This window comes from Nylanderia fulva, unplaced genomic scaffold, assembly GCF_048542155.1.
Source record: "Nylanderia fulva isolate GAGA-0341 unplaced genomic scaffold, ASM4854215v1 Scaffold7, whole genome shotgun sequence".
NCBI lineage: Eukaryota > Metazoa > Arthropoda > Insecta > Hymenoptera > Formicidae > Nylanderia > Nylanderia fulva.
The window spans coordinates 6,805,136-6,820,502 of NW_028190807.1; the positions used below are offsets into that span (position 1 = coordinate 6,805,136).

The 15,367-nt window shown below is 24.4% G+C and overlaps 3 protein-coding genes across 7 annotated transcripts; 1 reads left to right on the forward strand and 2 right to left on the reverse strand.

Moving 5' to 3' along the window:
* Nucleotides 1-1,562: 1,562 nt before the first annotated feature.
* LOC114929679 (G protein-coupled receptor Mth2-like) lies at nucleotides 1,563-5,204 on the reverse strand. Of its 2 annotated transcripts, none has more exons than XM_029301300.2 (5): nucleotides 3,547-5,204; nucleotides 3,061-3,139; nucleotides 2,650-2,834; nucleotides 2,337-2,421; nucleotides 1,563-2,041 (listed from the first exon to the last, which is right to left on the reverse strand). In XM_029301300.2, exons 1-5 carry the CDS (start codon nucleotides 4,565-4,567, stop codon nucleotides 1,735-1,737), a joined length of 1,677 nt encoding a protein of 558 aa, XP_029157133.1. In that variant the 5' UTR covers nucleotides 4,568-5,204; the 3' UTR covers nucleotides 1,563-1,734. The 2 variants fall into 2 exon arrangements, with proteins under 2 accessions (XP_029157133.1, XP_029157132.2); XM_029301299.2 differs by having other exon boundaries at nucleotides 2,337-2,502.
* Nucleotides 5,205-7,394: 2,190 nt separating this feature from the next.
* LOC114929682 (neuroserpin-like) lies at nucleotides 7,395-9,825 on the forward strand. Of its 4 annotated transcripts, XM_029301307.2 has the most exons (10): nucleotides 7,395-7,539; nucleotides 7,613-7,738; nucleotides 7,849-7,912; nucleotides 8,030-8,148; nucleotides 8,229-8,402; nucleotides 8,473-8,680; nucleotides 8,769-8,980; nucleotides 9,043-9,222; nucleotides 9,301-9,442; nucleotides 9,522-9,825. In XM_029301307.2, the coding sequence occupies exons 2-10, from the start codon at nucleotides 7,652-7,654 to the stop codon at nucleotides 9,674-9,676; spliced, it is 1,341 nt and encodes a 446-aa protein (XP_029157140.1). In that variant the 5' UTR covers nucleotides 7,395-7,539; nucleotides 7,613-7,651; the 3' UTR covers nucleotides 9,677-9,825. The 4 variants fall into 4 exon arrangements, with proteins under 4 accessions (XP_029157140.1, XP_029157144.1, XP_029157141.1 ...); XM_029301311.2 differs by lacking the exon at nucleotides 7,849-7,912; XM_029301308.2 differs by lacking the exon at nucleotides 7,613-7,738.
* Nucleotides 9,826-10,769: 944 nt separating this feature from the next.
* LOC114929673 (general odorant-binding protein 56d-like) lies at nucleotides 10,770-13,212 on the reverse strand. The gene is made up of 5 exons (XM_029301287.1): nucleotides 13,102-13,212; nucleotides 11,632-11,713; nucleotides 11,337-11,428; nucleotides 11,147-11,252; nucleotides 10,770-10,998 (listed from the first exon to the last, which is right to left on the reverse strand). The coding sequence occupies exons 1-5, from the start codon at nucleotides 13,147-13,149 to the stop codon at nucleotides 10,925-10,927; spliced, it is 402 nt and encodes a 133-aa protein (XP_029157120.1). The 5' UTR covers nucleotides 13,150-13,212; the 3' UTR covers nucleotides 10,770-10,924.
* Nucleotides 13,213-15,367: the final 2,155 nt, after the last annotated feature.

Below are 15,367 nucleotides of genomic sequence, written 5' to 3' on the forward strand. Positions count from 1 at the left end.
ATCTTATATTTTTTTGATATACTCTCTTTCTCTGTTATTTTTGTAAGTATTAAAATTTTATTAAAATAGAAAGCAATAAATATTTAATGCCAAATGCACTATTCACGTATGTATGATGATCGATATTTTCGAGATCATTCATGAGAAATAACAACTAACATAAACGTTACCTGTAACTTTTCGGAAACATAACAGTTACATAAAAGTTACATATTGTGTTTACTGGGATGTTGCGTTTCATGTTGCACATTATTAAATGACCGCAAGTTAAATATTTTTATAATTGCACATGCGTACACATAAAATTCAACATAATTATACACCATAATATATAGATAATTTCAACATTACCGAAATCTTTAGATATATACCTTTTCATCATTATATATTGTAACATTATGTGTATATATATATATATATATATATATATACATATATATATATATATATATATATGCTTAACATCTAAATATAAAACAATTATAAATTTTATAAAGTATTTTCAATAATTAAATACTTTGTATAAATACATGAAACCGATATGAATAAAAACTGTGTTGCTCAATGCTTTTTATTTTAAAAGTGAATGGCTAAGAGCGTTTAATGAAAAAAATACAAAGCCATGTATATTTCATGTTTCGAAAACAGAATCATATCTTGTCCCAAGAATGTTTTAAGTAGGGGTACATTTTTACGACGAAATCCTAGCTTGGCATACAAAATTTATACAGATAACATACTTGATAAATATATATAATTATTATTTCTAAAAAAAACTCTCTAAAATGAAATTGAATGAAACCATAATAATATTACAGAATGAGAACATTGTAATAGTAATATTATTGCTAAACAAAGAGATAGAACTCCAGGATCTAGAAAAAAATTTTAATTGGCAAATATTGATAAATCAACCCAGAGTTGCTAACTATATTGATTTATGTCTACCTAAGTTTAATTTGAAATTACTATTAATATGAAAGCTGTTTCACATAAGGTATAAGCAATTAGTAAAATATGTTTTAAATTGATACGAAATGAAGAATTTAGATAAATCTAAAAATTAAAATATTTCTTGCAGATTGGCTTAAATACAATATTTGAAGATAACGCGAATTTTACGCGTTTCTCAAAATTCCCTCTGAAAGTGAACAATGTGTTACAAAAAAATTACATAGAGATTAACGAACAAAATCCTGAAGTCGATGCTGAAACAGGTAATTTATCTATTCATCAATAATAGCAAAACTTTATGCCAATATTGTAATCATTACAATAGAAAATTATTGACTGCAGTTATGAAAATGAGGATGAAAAGAATAGTAATTAAACCAGAAAAATTCGTGGTAAATCGTCCATTCATGTTTGGAATTATACATTCATAATCCAACTAAACTCTCATTATTTTTGGGAAGCGTGCGTGAACTAGTCTTTTTCAGTGATAAAAGATAAATTGTAAATTCTATTATATTTTTAAGTTAATTGAAAGTTTATTTCATACTACATACATAAAGAATATTTAATTTTTTGAGATTGTATAATATTAAGTACATAGAGTTGAATATGCTTGAGTGAGATAAATGAATTTATTCCATATATATACACATAAATTGCTTACAGAATATTTGAACGGTCGCATTTCTATGCATTTGTAAAATTAAAATTAAAGGTCAGTCTCTCTTCGATCACACAAATTCTTCGCGCGATTTGTTTAAATTTTTTTTTTTTTTTTTTTTACAAAGAAGTTGTTCCTAATGTAGTGGTGCTGGTATTCTGTTCGGTAATAGATGTAAGCCGTCTAGTTTTTGGAAACACATTGCAATTTTGACAGTCGAATTGCTTCAACAATAGCTGTTTGATCGACTTCTTACACACGAATATGATAAATATACCAAAGCTTTGCATCATGTCCATTGAATAGATAAGAAACTGATGCCATCTTTTTATTGAACCAGAAAACTGCCAAAATAATATCGCCATAATCCACGTTACTCCAACCATAATAAATACTATGACAAACAACTTGAAGTACAATTTGAACCTGCAAGTTAATTAATATTTTACTTTCTGAAAAACTGAGTATTGACTAAGAAAATCATTATTTATTAAACAAAATTTGAACGATATAATTATATACATATATATATATTAAGTTGAAATTAAGGCGTATATAAAAAATATCATTCAGAAATAATCACCTGTCTTTCTTTCTCTTTCATGTCGAGAATAAGAAATGATCAAGTTTGTAATATTATAAGCAAACAGAGTATAAATTACATATCATTAATAAAAACAGATTATTACATATTGTGATGCAAAGATGTTTAAATACAGACCATTTTTTATTTTTATGATAAAGTCGACTTTCCGAGTCTTTCATATGCTGAGCTGTATCCTTCTCATAGCGCGTAATCTTCAACGCTGTAATGATAAATAAGCAAATGCTACTAAAAACGCAGATAAGTATAGGTGGCCAATAATATATGAATTCTGCACCATTTTCTAAAAAAAATCTTAAATTAAATCATATTTTGCAAACATAAATATTTTTATTTTAGCACATAATTTATTGGAATCAAACATATAATTTAATTGCAATTAATTATGCCATTCTTAATAAAGTTATCTATTAGCAGAGTGTGCACTTACCATTAAACCAACAAATAAATATACCAAGTTTTGGCGGAATCAAGTATTCCGACACGTTAGGAATGAAATTTATGATAACACAGATTATAGTACAAATGAAGGAACTTCCCCACGCGTACAAGGAATACAAGATCATTTTCTTTCTTTCTTGTTGTTTTCCGCTTCTTTGTAACGAATTAAAATCTCTGCAAAATAACATTTGTATTATACTTTTAACCATAAGAAACAGAAAAAATATTATTTTAAATACATATTGAAAAAAATATTTCTCTCTTGAAAGTCTGCTTTAGTTAGTATTATAAATCAGTTAATATTATAAATATATGTATATGTTATGTTGCATAATATATTATAAACGTATAAAAAATAACTGAATATATAGAATATAAATATATATATTTTATAATTTACCTAAATGTCCACCACATGTCAAAACTCATCACAGTTAACCAAAAACAAGTGGCCAAATAACAAAAATAACAGGCTAAAGCTACAACAACGAAATAAACAATGTCTCAATTAGTGAGTTTATTTAAAATTATTAAGTACTATAATCTATACGTATGAAAAAATTTACTTCAATTTATTGATAAGTTACAATGAAAAAACATAATTCATACAAAAATGTATATTAATATTACAATAAATAATACTTTATTTAAAGTAACTATATATATTTTAACAACAAAAAATATATATTCGGACAAATCAAATTATATGATTGTATACAAAAAATTTCAAATTTACTCACTATAAATCCTTGTGTTTTAAAGCTTTAACAAGTTGTATATATTTAAATTTTATTATTAAAAAATTAATTCGCAGATACACATTGAGAAATCTTATAAATGTATATGCATCAAATATATTTTTGCATGACTTGAATATATACTGTACCGATTGTAATACACATGGGGTACTCCACATATAGCCCACTGACTTCATTGTTCATCATATCGGCCATATATGCCACAAACATTAAAGCGCAGTAATTACGCAGTATAAAGCCGTGTATATTACGAAGCTCTGGCAGTATAGAGTATATTAAAAATGTTATTAACATGAACAGCATAGATACCAAACGCAAAATCAGTATTATAATATGAATGTTTAAGAGTTCTCTTGCTTTGTCACTATCATGGTCGAGTAAGTCTCTATATGCTTTCTTTAAAGCTTTCGAACGGATGCTTGTATCAAAGTTATTTTGATCCAGAGCACTAAGACAATAGTTTGTTGATTCAATCGAAACATTGGTATAAGAAAAAAACAGAGTGCCGTTAGCAAAAATCGTGTACCATGTCTCATTATAGTTCAAATGACCCAAATTAATGAATTCAGTTTCATCATACGGTTCACGAATGGTCCAGTAAAAAAGTCCATCCATCCTTTCATTTTTATTTTGCAACAAATTGTTTATATATCTGTTCAGATTCGAGAAAATATATTCATTTTCTTCAGCAATGCAATTTCCATTAATTAGATGTTTACCAATAGGACAGCATAGTTGAATGCAGATAATATTGCCGCACATCTCAAGTGGAACAAAATTATTTTTATTATTTGTATTAAAATTTTTTAAAATATCGTGGGGCATAGAACTATTCTCGTCTTCAATTTTCATCCCGTTTTCGTGGATTTCTTGTGTAGTGAAGTTCTTTTTATCGTTGATCTCGATTGCATGTGTGCTCTGTTGAGACTGCATCAATAATAGATTCTCATTCCAATGATTTTCTATAAATTGCGTTGTGAGTTCATTCCTCAATTTCAAATTATCATTCTGCCAATAGTTACTCATAGTGCTGGATTCATTTTGCATATCGTCATATTGGATATCTTTGTTGTCATTTGTCAAGTCTTGCGAAGACGATGCGACGAGCAGAAACGCACAATACCAAAACACATGATTTTTTTCATACATTGTTTCAATCCATTGGCACGTCAAATTTATTTTTAAAAAAATGTTTTTTATGTTAGTTTTATTTTCACATATAAACACACAAATTCTTTATATGCTGGATATTTAAAAATATGTTCGTGTTCAAAAGAGAGGTTCCATATTATACATATACATATTTTGTATTAATATTTTACTTATTTTAAGTATTACTTTGCTTACATTTTTATTTGTTAATATTTTTTAATAAATAGCAATGCGATGACTTAAGTCTATGAAAAATTATTCAGAGTTTTCACATTGACAATAATATATATCTATTATTTCTGTTAAATAAATGATAAAGTTAAACAACAATAATTTAGTGCAAACATATATATTTAAGTGTAAATATAAAAATTGTTTATAATTTTTATTTACTTTTACGACAATAAAATTTTTTAATTATAATAGATCAATTTTAACATTTTTATCACTTATTTAATTGCGTTCGATGTTTTGTTATCTTACTAGGTTCGATGGAACTAACAATATGTATCCGATTTTAATGATTTTTCTTTTCGAAATGTTTCAGAAAAAACACGTAGAAGATGTACGTACAATAGCTAGTATTCGTTTGAGCTGAGAATTAAATCTACCAGATACCTTGAAATCGTCGGCATTGATGAAGAAACGACATGTATATCTATTTCCGTAGCCAGTTATGTATATAAGATGATTCACCAAAATATTTCTGCAGAATTCTAGAGACAATATCTTGATTCAGCTACCATTTTAGAGACATTTAACTCTTAATATTTAATGATTTGATCGGCGTCTAGGCACGAATTCTAATGTTTTTTAAGAATCCATTATTGAAACTATAATAAATTATACGGAAATTAAATTTATAGTAATTTTTATAATGATAAAATAATATGAAAATTGTTAAATATTTAGTTATATATATTCTAAATTTTATATTATATTATATTTAATTATATATTAATTCTATTTAGTAAATATTTAGTTATATACTAAATGTTTTACATGGTCAATAAGTTTTTTCCGAAATACAATAAATGCGATGTGATATAATTTCAAGGAGAAATTTTATTTATACTGACAGCAAAAGAAATCTTGATTTGTTGTCTTGGGCTACAAAACACATATGATTAATAAAAGTAGAAATTATAATGTTATCATATAAATATAAGTAATTGGTTAGTATGCATAATAATCGCTAATTATACGTAAAAAATTATTAGTATTAATAATAAAGTTGGTACAATAAATTTCCATCAAAATAATCTTTATCTTTAATTTAAAACCGGTAATTTTACATAAATCAAATTTTTACAAGTAAAATTATACGTATATCTGCATATATAAAATTTATTAAATTTATTAAAATAATTGATAATTACGTATATATATTTGTCGGTAATTATATATAATTTGCAAAATAATAAAGTTAAATATATAAATCTAATGTATTATACCTATACCTATATGTACGTATTACATATGTTGATATTGTATTATGACGTTCTAATTACTAATACATATATTTTTACTTTATTCTATAGAAAGTAAATATAAAAAGACGCTTAGAAATAAAAATGTCAGTGGCAAGGAAATGTTATTTAAAAACCGGTCTTTACACAAATTAGTCGCCAGACACCATGTATTATATATATATCGTTTGAATCATTAACGTTTATATATTTTTTTAGAAATTAAAAATAATATCAGATGGAACCGAGTAAAATTTTTCATTTTATACCGAATCTCGATTTGTTTTGCAGAAAAGACTTCTTCAACCACTTTGAATTTCTTGTACACTGAAAAAATATTATTAAATTGATAAATATTTATTTATGCTGCTTAAAAAATAATTTATTTGAAATAAATATTCATCTCTGTTCTGGAAAGGATTTTCTTATATATATTTTTCACTTCAAATCAAAATTTTATTAGTTTCAAATAAATGATATTTATTAGACAGTATTGAAATAAATATTTATTCGAATTTAATAAATTTTTTTCGGTAATATTGCGGAATACATATTAATATAAGGATTAAATTGTATCAATATATGTGTGATATTATTGTAGTATGTGAATTTGTATTATTTGATTATTTGTATTAATAAAACGTTTAAAAAAATGATGTACAAAAAAACTGCATATCATATGTATTAATCTGTTATATATTATAGTTGGAAATAAATTTGAAAGTTCATTTTATTCATACACATAATTTTAATTGAATATCGGAATATATGGGGAAATATAAAAATATTTTACACACAAAAAGTTTTATATTATTTTATGTATTTTGTATGATTAAATCTAGATTTTTTAAAATCTTGTATTTTTTGATGCCCCATTCTCTGTTATTTTTGTAAATGTTTAAATTTATTATTAAAACAGAAAGCAATAAATATTTAACGATAAATATATATATATAATAATATATAATTATATATAATAAATATTTAATACCAAATGCATTATTTACATATGTATATGATGATCGATATTTTCGAGATCATTTATAAAAAATAAATTTTAAACGTTGTGTTACGTATATATAATAAGTATATATGTTTTACATCGAATGTCGCGTTTCATGTTGTGCATTATATTATTTAAATGTAAGTTAAATATTTTTATAATTGTACGTATATACATAATACACATAAAATTCAACACAATTATACGCCATAATATATATAGACGGTTCAACATTATCTTTAGACATAAATCTTTAGACATATATATAACTTTTCATCATTATATATATATATATATATATATATATATATATATTATTGTAACAATTGTGTGTGTAAAACACATAAAATATAGTAGTGATGAGCTGGCATATTATCGGTAGAGTCAAGTGTTTCGCAAGGAAAAAGTCCTGGAAAAATATATATGAAATTTTTTTTCCGGATACAGTTCAAAAAGAATCCTATTGAAACAAATTCAAGATTATCTCTAAAAATCAGGTGAGACTCACTTAAATTTTGTACAAAAATTATATATTTTTTTGCGCGGTTTTTTTGACAGTTTTTTTAACAGCTGACAAGTGGCACACTTAGTCTAACCTAGAAAAGTCTAATGGAGAAAAGCCTTGATCGAATAATCAAATATAATAGGCTAATTTGGAATTTTTGGATTCTTATGCTTCTTCAAAATATTACTATAGTTAGTCATTTAAAATATTAATTAATCATTAGCATTTAATTAAAAATATAGGAAGCATTAGAGAAAGCTACAATAAGATATATATCAAGTTTAAATATTTCTTCCTTCAGTGTATTATATTTATTTTTGCACATACTCATGAAATCACAATTGCCACAATGTTTAAGAAGACAGGTAATATTAATGCATTAATGTTATATATATATTTGTTCTGCTTTTTTTACTGTGTATAAATTATTAGTATTATCTGAATAATCATAGTATCCTAAATTTTTAATGTATTCATTGCAGCGTTGTATGTGATAATCATTTCTAGTACTATTTTTCATACACTAGCAATGTCGTCAAGTGATAATAAGTCAATTACTTTATTTACTGCATCTAATAATTTTATAAATCAATTGTACAGGGTATGTAATCAATGTACTTTTATCTTCAATTCTTATGTAAGCTTCGCATTTTCTAATTTGTCATTTATATTTTATTACAGAATTTATCAGCAAATACAGACGAGAATATAATAATTTCTCCCCTGAGTTTACAAATAATATTAACCTTACTTTCTCATGGCGCTGCAGAATCCACATTGAATGAGCTAAGATCTGTTTTAGACGATACTGAATTTTTGACTGGTGAATATAAAGCTCTGTTAGCCCAATTAAATGTAAGATAAAAAACAATAATATTACAATATATAATTCTTCTGCAAAATGACACATTTAATTATTTTTTAGAATATTAATAAGGCCACATTGTATTTAAGAAATGCAGCATATGTTCAAGAGGAAGTTGATATAGAGGGAGATTTTTTATCAGTATGCATGAATATTTTTGAATCTTTGATTTCAAAAGTAGATTTTGGAGAACCAAGTACTGTGGATATTATTAACTCATGGATTCTTACAGCGACAAATCATAAGATACGGAATGTAATATCTGCAAGTATGTTGCTTATACCTCACAAATAATTAAGATTTAAATATAAATATAGCTTTTTAAATGTTTTTAATAATTAACGTTTTGTGAATAGAGGATATCGATAATGATACACGATTTCTGTTGCTAAATGCTATTTACTTTCAATGTGCTTGGCAAAAAATGTTTAATGAAAATGATACTACGCCACGTTGGTTTCATGATTCACAAACATCATATATGGTCCCAACAATGTATAAAAAAGCAACATATTTTCATGGTGAAATTCCAACTATGCATACACAATTTATCGAAATACCCTACTTGGTAAGTAATTATTGTTTTTAGAAAAATTTCAAAAATAAAATTCAATAAAAATAATATTACAGAATGAGAACATTGTAATGGTAATATTATTGCCATATAAAGAGGCAGAACTGAAGGATGTAGAAAAAAATTTTAATTGGGAAACAGTAGTAAATGCACACAGATCTTCTAACCATTTTAATTTATATTTACCTAAGTTTGAATTTGAAAATACCATTAATTTGAATGATGTTCTAAATAAGGTAAGCTATTTGTAAAATCTTAAATTTATACGGGGAAGAGAAAATTTATTTAAATTTTAAAAATTAAAATTCTTGCAGATTGGCTTGAAGACGATGTTTCTGAAAAAAAGTGCGAATTTTACACGTATCTCATCAGACTTATCTCTGAGTGTAAGCACTGTGTTACAAAAAGTGTTTATAAAGTTTGATGAAAGAGGTTCTGAAGCCGCTGGTGTAACAGGTAATTTTTCTGTTAGCGAATAATAAAAAAATTCGATGCTAATATTCAAAGCATTACAATGAAAAATTGTTGATTGCAGGTGTTGAAGTGAGATTAAAAAGAAGTGCCATCTCACCAGTAGACTTGTTCGTAGATCGTTCATTTATGTTCGCAATTGAACATAAACCAACTAAATTGCCATTATTTTTAGGAAGTGTGCGTGAATTAAGGACTTATATTAAAGATGAATTATAAATTCTATTCATATTCTTAAGTTTATTTATGGAAAGTTTATTTTATACTATGTAATACTATGAAGAGGAATTAAGTTTTTAAGATTTTATTATACTATATATATATAGAATTAATATATTTATAAATAAAATACATACATTTTTCGAGAATATGCTTGTTTGAGATTGATCAATTTTACTGCCAACAAAAATCCGAATTATGTACAAAACATCAACTAATTTTAACTTTATATGCATCATGTGCAAATGTTATTCCTTAAATCATGACATATATTTAAAAAATATCGAGTACAATCACATTTCTTATCACTGTCTTTTATCACTATATTTTATTATATTTTATATTTACTTTATATTTGTAAATATATTCTATAATTATTGTATTATATGTAAAAACCAAATTCTTGTCGCAAAAATATTAAAACTCACAATTTTTAATTATATATACATTGTAAAATAAATATCGATATTTAAAGATTAAAGGCATGTAGCAAGTTAATTTAAAAAATAGTTGAAAAATCTTTTATTTTCAACTATATTTTATAAAGTGTATTTACTCGAAGTTAATGCAAATTATATTTACAATCGCTAAAATTAAAATTGAAAAATATACCACATATCGTATTAATTTTTGTAGAAAAAAGTTTGTCTCTACTTTACTCTAAAGAGTTATAATTACACGAGTTGTTAATATATAGCGCTATATATATATATATATATATATATATATATATATATATATAGTATGTATTATATAAATATAACATATATTTTATCTTCTTTTTTCCAAGATTCAAAGATCGTAAAAAAACTGACGAATTTCATATGGTAATATATAATCATAAATGTCATCATAAGTAGATTTTAATATCAATAATTATATTTCCTTCTGATTTTATCTCTTCTTACTCATAATACAATCAAATCTCAATACTCAATAAATATCAAATAGGTATTTTTCTTATATAAATATAAATTGTGTAATTTTGATTTATCAATATAAAAATAACTCTAGATCATTGCTTGACTCGATATTCATCCCATAAAAATTAAAAATCTATATTTGCGGAAAGGTTTGAAAAAATAAGAAATACTTTTATTTTTAAGCTAAAGCAGAACGTCTATTTATTTGTTTCTTAACATAATTCTACAGCAATGCATAAATGTAAAATAACATTTTAATGTTATCTAAAGTAGAAAAGAAATTTAATTAAATCCAATTAAATTGTGTAACGTTTGGCCTCATCCGTTAATGTAAAACAGAACTCTTGTTTTCCTTGAAACATTTAACCAAATTGGCTCCTTTTTGACAACCACTTCCAGCTAAAACAATATATTATATTAACAATCTATTTTACTCTATTTCCATTTTAAACGACTGCTCATAATATCGTAAGATTACACAGGACGTTAATTTAGCAAACAAATAAAAATCAATTTTATCTTTCTAAATCAACATTATTGCACTTACCAACATTTTGGCAATTAGTTTGTATGCGCTCGATTTGCTCTTGTGATAAACTGGACGGTGCTTTTGCACGAGCTACTTCCCAGTCAATGTCTCCATTTGCATTTATCTAAAATGTATGTAAAAATAAATTCGATACTTATCTATTAATTAATGCACTTCGACATAATGAGATTCACTATTGCGCACTTACAATTCCGATTTTCTTTACTATGCAATTAAGAAAGCAGGCTAATTTTTCGTCATTTACATCTATTTCCCCTTTTTTCGCATTTTCTACAACAGCTGTGAACAGATTTATGATATATTATATATTTATTATATATTTAATGTAGATTTATTACATCTACATGTAACTATATATGTATATATATATATACATATAGTTATACACGTACATATAGTTATACATGTTGTGTATATATATATATACAATGTGTGTATGTGTGTGCTTATTTAATTATTTTCTTATATTATTCTTTGCTTACTTGGATCCACGCCAGATTCAGCGATACAAGATTCTTTGTATTGTTTTAGCTTTTCTTTTTGTTCGTCTGTGAGACCACTACCCTAAAAATAATCATTTGCCTATTAATATTATTAATATTATTTTCTGTATATATGTATACATAGACACACATTTTTAAATATATTTTTGAGTAGTGTTTTATATATAGATATAAAAATATATTTAATAACTACTCTATATATAGATATATTAATATAATTACTAGATTTTAATAAATATACTAAAAGCCAAATAAAAAAAGGATGGACAACGTGAAAATGATGAAATATAAATACAATTTCAAGATTATCTATATAGATATATATATGTATATATACTCATATGGTTTCGCGCAATTATAGCAAACGAAACAACTGATTAATTAAAAACTCTAGTTTTATGTTATATACATATGAGCGTATTTCCAGATAAATCTTGTTAACATTAATGAGAAAAAAGATATCAAAAACAACTCTGACTTTCTTTTGCTTTTTACTTAGAATCTAGATATAATGATCTATAGAAAATGATGTATAGAAAATGCGTGTATGCAATGATAATTCGAATCTATAAATTATGCAAAAAAACTTTTTCTTTAATTTTTCAAAATTATATTAAAGTCATTTTATAATTTTTAGTGGAATATTATATATATATATAATAGTTATATATATATATATATATATAACTATTAATTCTTTTCTATAAAAATTAATTTTTGAATATGTATATATAACATATGTTTCCAATATGACATACTCCATTATAATAATATTCATTATAATTACACAGAAACAAAATCTAAATTATATACTTCCAAATCGAATTAGACGTATAGATATGATCCAATATAACTCAATTCTCTGATAAATAACTTCACAACAGTTAGATTATTTTTGTAGGAATATGCAAAAATAAATGCGTATATATAAAAATCGTTTATCACAAACTGCACTTATGACTCTAGATGATATAAAATAAAAGTATGAATTATGGATACAGTATATATCGAAACAAATAATATTACTTGTGCGAATCGTTCGTTTACAATAATTTGCAACAATATATAAAAATTAAGTATATTATATAAATAAAATAAATGAAAAAACTCAAGAAGCTTTTCTTTTTCAATTGTTTATTATTTGAAAATTATTAATGCCTTGACACTCTCGAGAAAAAAATCGTCTTCAAATAACTACAAGAATGCCATTATTTTGTAAGTGCAATGTGGCCCTGGAATACCTTGCATACACACATATATCATACTGCTGTTTGTAAAAATTGCAACACCATGAAGGAATAAATATGACATTAGCTCTGTGTTGCAATTTTCACAAAGATCAGTGTATATATATGTATATATATATATATATATACGTATACATGTACATATACATTTCTGTTTTATTATTATATTTTATGTATATTATATTATAAAAAATAATCTTACCAGAACAGTAACAATGGTGAAAGCAAATATAATAACAATCGCCTTCATATTTGATTTCTGTTTCTTCAATGTGATGAAGCCTACGACTAAATAGTTACTGAATATATTCCTGAGATGTCTTGAGTTTTTATAGGTTGATTGAGATATAATGACGCAATACACAGATCTATGTATAGATATATACATATATGTACATATATACATTCTCTTCAATTTTTTTTTATACGCATCTTAAAGTGGGGAATCACTCGGGAGTTTGTACATTTGTCATATTTCTCACATATGTTATTATAATAGTTACATATATTATATTATAATTGTTAATGGAATACTAATGGCATATAATTACCATAGAAAACACATTCTGTTTTCAAAATATACTTTATGAAATCTTCAAAATTCTTACTATACTTGAATGATAGATCGCTCGAGATTTATTGTAAATAATTTGCATAATAAGCTATTATATTAATTTTTAAAAGTTTATTAATTAACAATTTTAAAAAAATCCAAAAAGAAGAAATTAGTTATTAAAATTAATTATATTGTTCAAATTTTTGATATTCTCAAAAGAAATTCACACATATTATATAAATATTGATTAATAAAGTATTTGAGATTAAATGTTGGATCTGTTATTGTATTGTAGTTAAATATACCTATAATTATTTATCTTATTTAGTGTTATATTGTAATTTTGATCAGATTTGCATTTAGTAAATAGCGACTTAAAAGTCAAATTAATCTGATTAGGAAACAAAAATTCAGATTTTTTAATTTAATATTCTTCTGTTTCTCATTTGATGCATTGACTGTTTATTTATATCATATACATATATATATTGATGACTACTTTTTTCTAACAATATTGTATTTTTCGCGCATATATTATGTATAAAATTCAAAAAGAAAGATAATACGTATAAAATTTTATTTAAACAATGAAGAAACATGAAGCATGTTAATAAAGTGAAAGATGTAATATACATATAATGACCACGATTATGTAACAATAATGCGGTACAGTGTAAAATAAAAAATTAAAATCTGACATCATTTAATAACATCCATTGAGAAAATGATAAGTGTAATGAGTACCAATTCTATCTCATTATTATTTCAATATGCACACACTAAAACCGCAATAATTGTTTTTTTTAGAAGTAAAGTTTAATAAGCGGTGATCATTAAGGAAAATTTACTTCCTGTCTTCTAAAAATAAAACTTTTAAGTAATATTTTTCATTTTATAATAAGTATCATGTTTGTATTGTAATTACCTAAAATAAATGTTGACTTTAACAATAAATATTACCTATTGCGGAAATCACCAATATACCTAATACAAGAAAAATTGTATATAATATAATCGGAATTCTTAGAAATATTGTAATTACACTAGTTAAAATTAATTCTCAGAGTCCTTTACAATAGATGTGATTATATTTACTATACTACATTATCTTAATTAATCTTATATAATTTTATGATACGCGATATTATCCCGTTAATTGAGATATGAATGCATGTCCTTCGCGCTATATGTGAAAAAATTATATCTAGCTAAGATTTAATATTTTATTATCCTAGTAGTAGTAAGGAAAATATTTGTTCACCGGTTTGGAACAAAAATAATTACAGCAGACAGACACCAATTATGTTAAACTTACATTCTGTTAGCAGAACCTACTGAAATTCACGGAAAAAACTGTAAGAGCTCTCGAATTTAAAGCAAATTATATAATTTGTATCAAATTATATGTCAAGGTCTGCTTGATTTCTTTCATCAATTTATAACCATATTTTATATTCACACTTGTTTTATCTTCTACGTTTTGCTTTTGCCAGCATTTTGCTAAATTATATTTATTAAAATATCTGTAGCCTGATTAAATTCGTAATAGACATTTTATAAAATCTATCTTCGGCAGATTTACATTTAGTTGTTTGAATATATATTTATATATATTTGATCTCATTTCTTACATTTATCATATTATAGTAATAAATACTTTATTACAATTAAACTGTTCCTATCATTTAATATTATTGTATTTTGTACGAGGAAACTTGTTGATTATTTATCTTTCTTTATCGATAAAATACTCGTGGAAAATTAACGGTTGAATAAGCTAAAGCTAAAAGCAACAGAAGTAGATTTAGAAATTCTTGTTTATCTATAAAAGAGTAAACACGCATATTGTATATGAAGTCACAATGATAAATTCAGATAAGATCAGAATGAAAAAACAATTTAATTTGTTTTC

What these genes read in the sequence shown, in the direction of transcription:
- LOC114929679 (XM_029301299.2), bottom strand. Translation starts at nt 4,567, where the DNA reads ATGTATGAAAAAAATCATGTGTTTTGGTATTGTGCGTTTCTGCTCGTC. An exon ending in CCCCATGTGTATTACAATCG is followed by an intron (nt 3,140 to 3,546) that starts GTACAGTATATA and finishes TCGTTGTTGTAG; the next exon opens with CTTTAGCCTGTTATTTTTGT. An exon ending in TATCATAAAAATAAAAAATG is followed by an intron (nt 2,042 to 2,336) that starts GTCTGTATTTAA and finishes ATTAACTTGCAG; the next exon opens with GTTCAAATTGTACTTCAAGT.
- LOC114929682 (XM_029301307.2), top strand. Translation starts at nt 7,652, where the DNA reads ATGGAGAAAAGCCTTGATCGAATAATCAAATATAATAGGCTAATTTGG. An exon ending in CACAATGTTTAAGAAGACAG is followed by an intron (nt 7,913 to 8,029) that starts GTAATATTAATG and finishes TATTCATTGCAG; the next exon opens with CGTTGTATGTGATAATCATT. An exon ending in TTATAAATCAATTGTACAGG is followed by an intron (nt 8,149 to 8,228) that starts GTATGTAATCAA and finishes ATTTTATTACAG; the next exon opens with AATTTATCAGCAAATACAGA.
- LOC114929673 (XM_029301287.1), bottom strand. Translation starts at nt 13,149, where the DNA reads ATGAAGGCGATTGTTATTATATTTGCTTTCACCATTGTTACTGTTCTG. An exon ending in TGAATCTGGCGTGGATCCAA is followed by an intron (nt 11,429 to 11,631) that starts GTAAGCAAAGAA and finishes ATCTGTTCACAG; the next exon opens with CTGTTGTAGAAAATGCGAAA. An exon ending in AACTAATTGCCAAAATGTTG is followed by an intron (nt 10,999 to 11,146) that starts GTAAGTGCAATA and finishes ATATTGTTTTAG; the next exon opens with CTGGAAGTGGTTGTCAAAAA.